The 6,083-nt window shown below is 40.0% G+C and overlaps 1 protein-coding gene across 1 annotated transcript; it reads right to left on the minus strand.

Moving 5' to 3' along the window:
- Positions 1–257: 257 nt before the first annotated feature.
- LOC122093064 (L-type lectin-domain containing receptor kinase SIT2-like) lies at positions 258–1,658 on the minus strand. The gene has a single exon (XM_042663319.1). The coding sequence runs from the start codon at positions 1,656–1,658 to the stop codon at positions 258–260; it is 1,401 nt and encodes a 466-aa protein (XP_042519253.1).
- Between the last annotated feature and the right edge of the window lie 4,425 nt (positions 1,659–6,083).

Consider the following 6,083-nt stretch of genomic DNA (forward strand, 5'->3'; position numbering starts at 1 on the left):
GCTTTTGGCTCTATGGGCCTCCTACCACAAGCAACTTCAAGCAAAAAGACTCCAAATGCAAACACATCCTCACTAGGGTTTGCTTTGCCAGTTTTACAAAGTTCTGATGCAAGATAACCAAGTGTTCCCACTACATGAGTGGTTTGAGGGTCAGTTCCATGATCATGTAATCTTGCAAGTCTGAAATCTCCTAATCTTCCATTTAGCTCCTTGTCTAGCAACACATTACTGGACTTCATGTCTCTATGAACTACATCTCATTCCCATCCTTCGTGCAAATATAATAAAGCAGCTGCCACGCTTCTAATGATTCGAAATCTTTGACACCAACTCAACATCATCTTTGGTTTCGTTTGATCGAAGAGGGCTTTGTCTAGACTCCTATTGGGCATGAAATCATAGACTAAAAGGAGCTCTTCTTTACGTCGGCAATAACCCAAGAGTGGTACTATGCTCCAATGCCTCAATTTACCATTGGTGATGATCTCAGCAATGAATTCTCTCTCCCCTTGTCTAGAATTGTGGGAGACTCGCTTCACTGCAACTTCTGTCTTGGTTGTGGGAAATACGCCTCTGTAGACCCTACCAAATCCACCAGCTCCAAGAAGCTCCTTTTCCTTGAACCCCTTGGTGGTGATGTAAAGATCTTTATATTTGAACCTGCGAGGTCCATAATCGAGTTCCCAATCTTCAAACACTTCGGCGAACTTGTTCTTTCTTTTCACTATAAATTGGATTATGAAGAAGATCGAGATCAAGCCTAAAGAAGCAACTATCACAGAAAATGCAACAATAAAAAGCTTGCCAGGTCTCGTTTTAGGTGTTTTATGATGAGGAAGGTTAGGAAGTTGGGAGATGGTGAGTTCTCTTGCTTCCCCATTCATTTTAAAACTCCATCCTAAAACATAATGGGATACTGGCAAGGTGTATGTAGCTGAGGAGAGCCCCACGAACATGGGATCCACAATGAACAGAGAAAGATCAATTTTCAAGGACAAGAGTGGGATGGTTGGTTTAGGAACATTAATAGGAGCTAAAGTGACATTAAGTTGCTTCTCTGCACCAGAATATTCCACCCAGAGTTGCAAGGGTTGTCCACTGTTTAGGCTTAGGTGCACATGCTGATTCTCTTGATCACTGAAGTAAGAAGCAGATGTAGATTGAACTGATTTCAAGTCATTGATATTGAGGCCAACGTGGTTTCCATCAATGTCGTTGAACTCTCTGTTTTGAAGGACATCTAACTCAATTGCAATGACATGGTTGGATGAATCGCCGATGTTGGTGGTGTTGAAGATGCCCATATAATTGGCAGGTAAAGCATCTGGGAACTCTTTTGAGGGTGCAATCACAAACCCCATTGCAGGGCCACCATATTTGGTTGACTTCCATAAGACAAATACAAAAGTAGTGGAGATGGATAAAGCATCACTAGTAGATGAATTCATGGAGTGAAGTGGATAAGGGTAGAAAGCATAACCCACCTGTTGAAGACTGGTGTTCTCCAACATAAGGAGGCCATTGTCTGTAATCTGGGCTAAGCCATCCAAGCTCATGTTGACTCCTCGGAATCCATTGTAGGTGAAACCAAAATCCTCTACTTGTGATGCTACAGATTTCCATGGGAGAAGAAACCACACCAGGAACTCGAGGTACATTGTCTACAGATTTCCAAAGAGTTGGTCTTCATTCATTGTCCTCCTAAGATTTTTATAAAAGAGGAATAGGAATTTTATCTATTAATTACGTCCTTTTTAATTGGTGATTTAGAAACTTAGGACGAAGTTGAAACAAATGGTCCATGAAACTGAGCTTGATAGTGATTTGTGACCCCGAGTGTGTAGAAATGCAACCCTAAAATGATGCAGAAGATAATAGAAAAACAGAACAAATAATGCATACAGATTTACGAGGTTCAGCAAGGTTGCTTACGTCCCTAGTGAGATGAGATCCTGCTTCACTATCAATGGAGAATAGGGTTATAGCGCTCATCCTTCACACCTCTCAGTATTGCTTGCATTACTGAGAAAGAAACCCTCGCTACAAATATATAGCGAAAAACCCTAATTCGGAAAGTACACAAATACCCGCCGTCCTACCTGTTGAGGCACTACACCAGTACTCCTTGGGTTAAACTGTGACGGAATAAAAGACATCATACACCAACAATCTCCACCTTGGCTTGAATTCTATCGAATCTCCTGTAAAGATATCTTGTAGACGTCTTCATCCCCATACCTCATCAGAGGTACAAACCCGCACCTATTTGGTGTGCCTGTCATCTTCAACAATGAGTAACATTAATCAAGTCCAAACATGACTAGAACTTCTCTGTAGTAACTGGTTTGGTAAACATATCTATAGGATTGAGATCTGTATGAATTTTTCTTAAGTGAATATTGCCTTTTGACACTAGCTCCTTGATCTTGTGAAATCTCACATCAATATGCTTTGTCTTTGCATGAAACACCTAATTCTTTGCAAGATGTATGGCACTCTGATTGTCACAATGTAACACTATACCTCTTTGCTCCAACCCCAACTCACAAACCAATCCAGCCAACCAGACTCCTAACTTGGCAGCCTCAACTGCTGCCATATACTCTACCTCTGTAGTGGACAATGCAGTTTTAGACTGAAGCATCGCCCTCCATGATTAGGTTCACTAGCCAATGTAAATACATACCCTGTAGTAGACCTCCTCTTGTCTAAATCACCAGCATAGTCTGAATCAATATAACCCGCCAATTCTGTGGAACTTCCCTTACCGCTGGACATAACATCTATATTTTTAGTCTTGCTCAAATATCTGAAGATCCACTTAATTGCATTCCAATGCTCCTTCCTTGGATTACTCATGTATCTGCTAACATCATTGACTGCATGAGACAAATCCGACCTGCTACAAACTATAGCATACATGAGACTCCCAACTATGCTAGCATAGGGTACCTGAGACATATGCTCCACCTCCTCATATGTTGTAGGGTATTCTCTTTCAGATAACTTGAAGTGACTAGCTAACAGAATGCTAACCAGCTTGGCCTTTTCCATTTTGAAACGCTCTAGCACCTTTTCAATGTACCTCTTCTGAGTTACCCAAAGTTTACCTGTATTTCTATCTTTAAGAATTTTCATGCCATGGATCTTCTTAGCAGCACCAAATCCTTCATCTCAAATTCAGCACTCAATAAAGACTTCAAAGAGACTATATCATGTTTGCTCTTTGCAGCAATGAGCATGTCATCAACATAAAGCATCAACAAAATAATAGAATTATCACTTGACACTTTATAATAAATACAACTATCATATTCACTTCTTGTATAGCCAATCTTCATCATGTGGGAATCAAAGTACTCCCCTCCATTATCTATTCTCAAGTACTTAATTTTCTTTCTTGTCTTCCTTTCTACCTCAGCCTTCCATTCCTTAAATTTAGTGAACACCTCACTTTTATGCTTCATGAAATAGATCTAGACTTTCCTTGAGTAATCATCAATAAAGATCACAAAGTATTCTGCCCCACCTTTAGATTTTGTTGTTGAAGGACCCCATACATCACTATGTACATAATCAAGTACCCCTTTACTCTTATGTTTTGCAGTTTTGAAACTAACCTTGCATTGTTTCCTGAACACACAATACTTGCAAAAGTTCAGTTTACAAGTTTTCACTCTCTTCAACAGTTTCCTTTTATGAAGCTCCATCAATCCTCTTTCTCCCATATACCCTAATCACATATGCCACAGATAGGTATTATCTGTATCAGATCCTGCATCTGTAGTCACAGATGCTCCATTTGTAACTGTGCTCCCTATGAGTCTGTATAGGTTTCCAATTAGCTATCCCTTCATGACAACCATGACACCCTCAATAACTTTAAGAACTCCATCTTCTACTATGTACTTGCAGCCATTTGAGTCAAGTTCCCCCAAAGATACTCAATTTTTCCTTAATTCTAGTACATGTCTCACATCTGCTAAACTTCTTACTATCCCATCAAACATCTTAATTTTAATAGTGCTTATCTATATGGTCTTGCATACAGCATCATTCCCCATTATGATAGACCCACCATTATATGGTTGATATGTATCAAACCAATCCTTATGTGGACACATGTGATATGAACATCCAGAATCTAAAATCCAAGAATCAAAAGGTTAATTCTTACCTGATGATATAGAGAGTACATCTCCATCATCTCCATCTGAACTATCAGCCACGGTAGCTTCCTCAGATGCCTTATCTGCATCTTACTTCTTCAAGTCCGCCTTCCTCTTCAAGCACTCTCTCTTCAGATGGCCTTCTTTCTTACAATAGTAATAAGAGACCTTTGTCTTTGCCCTTTTTGATTTCGATTGACTCTTCCCAGATCCCTTCTGATTTGATCTCCCTCTTTCCTACTCCTTGTCACATCTGAAAAGACCTTCTCTTTGAGATTTTGTACTACTGGCCTTCTTCCTTGTATCATTGGACATGAGGGCAACTGCAACTTCATCCATCTCAAGGCTCTCCTTCCCATACAACAGAGTCGTTACCAGGTGATCATATGATTCTGGGAGCGATGACAACAATAATAACGCCTTATCTTCATCCTCGATCTTAACCTCTAGGTTTATAAGTTTACTTATGATCTGATTGAACATGTTAAGATGCTCTAATAGATCCATACCTTCCTCCATTTATAGAGAATACAATTGCTTCTTCACGAACAACTTGTTCATTAAGGACTTCGTCATGTAGATGCTTTTAAGTTTTACCTATAACTGCGGTGTAGATTCGATACCTACAACATATTGTAAGGCATCATCAGAAAGATTCAATTGAATGGCACTTACCACATTTTCTTCCATCTCTTCCCACTCTTCGTCAGTAATTTTTTCTGGTTTCTTCGACTTCCCCAACAATGTTTTCGCCAAACCTTGTTGTATCAGAAGACCCTTCATCCTTTTACGCCAGAGGGTGAAGTTGTATTCCCATTGAACAGCTCGATATCATACTTGACATTGGATCCCTTCCTTTCCATCATGATAGTAAACCCTAAAAAAGGGAAACCTAGAGCTCTGATGCCAATTTGTAGAAACGCAACACTAAAACGATGCAGAAGATAATGAAAAAACAGAACAAACAATGCACACAGATTTACGAGGTTCGGCAAGGTTGCCTATGTCCTCGGTGAGATGAGATCTTGCTTCACTATCAATGGAGAATAGGGTTACAGTGCTCGTCCTTCACACCTCTCAGTATTGCATGCATTACGAAGAAAAAAACCCTCACTACAAATATATAGTGAAAAACCTTAATCCAAAAAGTACGTTCTGCCTGTCGAGGTGCTGCACCAGTATTCCCTGGCTTAAATTGTGATGGAATACAAGACATCATACACCAATAGAGTGGTAGGAATAAATAAAAATAATTTTTGAGTTGGACTCCCATCTATTAGAAATCCCAAGTGGAATGATTATGTAAACCTACTTTTTCGCTAAACAATCAATTAAAATAAAAAAAAGAATAAAAATAAAAAATAAAACATAGAAAACAACCTAAAAAAAACCAAAAATACCAACATGGAATGGAGGCACCCCCTCCCCACCTTCAGTACTGCTATCACCAGGTGGGTACTCTCCATCAAGGCTAGGGGTGTCAACTGGTTGGGTTGAGTCGGTCTCGGTCGGGCTTAATCGAGTTTGACCACTTGGAAGCTTTATATCGTAAATGCCGGGCTGGGTCGGGCTACAATGAATCGGTTCAAGCCGGGCATATAAACGTGTCGGTTCGGTCGGGTGCTAAATGTTGACTTCAACAACTTACTTTTAATTAAAATAATATTTTATTTTATTTTTTATGAAAAGTTTCATAGATGGTCATATATGAATATCTCTCTCTCTCTCTCTCTCTCTCTCTCTCTCTCTCTCTCCCCCCTAACCCATCCCCTGCCCACCTGCCCCCACCCTTGAAAATATGTACATCCCACAACCACCACTAACCACCCCACCTTTGCTACCACTCTCCCACAACTCTCTTGCTATGATCAACCCCTGCAAAACACTCCACCGCAGCCATAAAAACCCTTTATT

The sequence above is a fragment of the Macadamia integrifolia genome, chromosome 11, assembly GCF_013358625.1.
Source record: "Macadamia integrifolia cultivar HAES 741 chromosome 11, SCU_Mint_v3, whole genome shotgun sequence".
In the NCBI taxonomy this organism is placed as follows: domain Eukaryota; kingdom Viridiplantae; phylum Streptophyta; class Magnoliopsida; order Proteales; family Proteaceae; genus Macadamia; species Macadamia integrifolia.

Coding starts and splice junctions, on each gene's coding strand:
- LOC122093064 (XM_042663319.1), bottom strand. CDS start 1,658: ATGTACCTCGAGTTCCTGGTGTGGTTTCTTCTCCCATGGAAATCTGTA.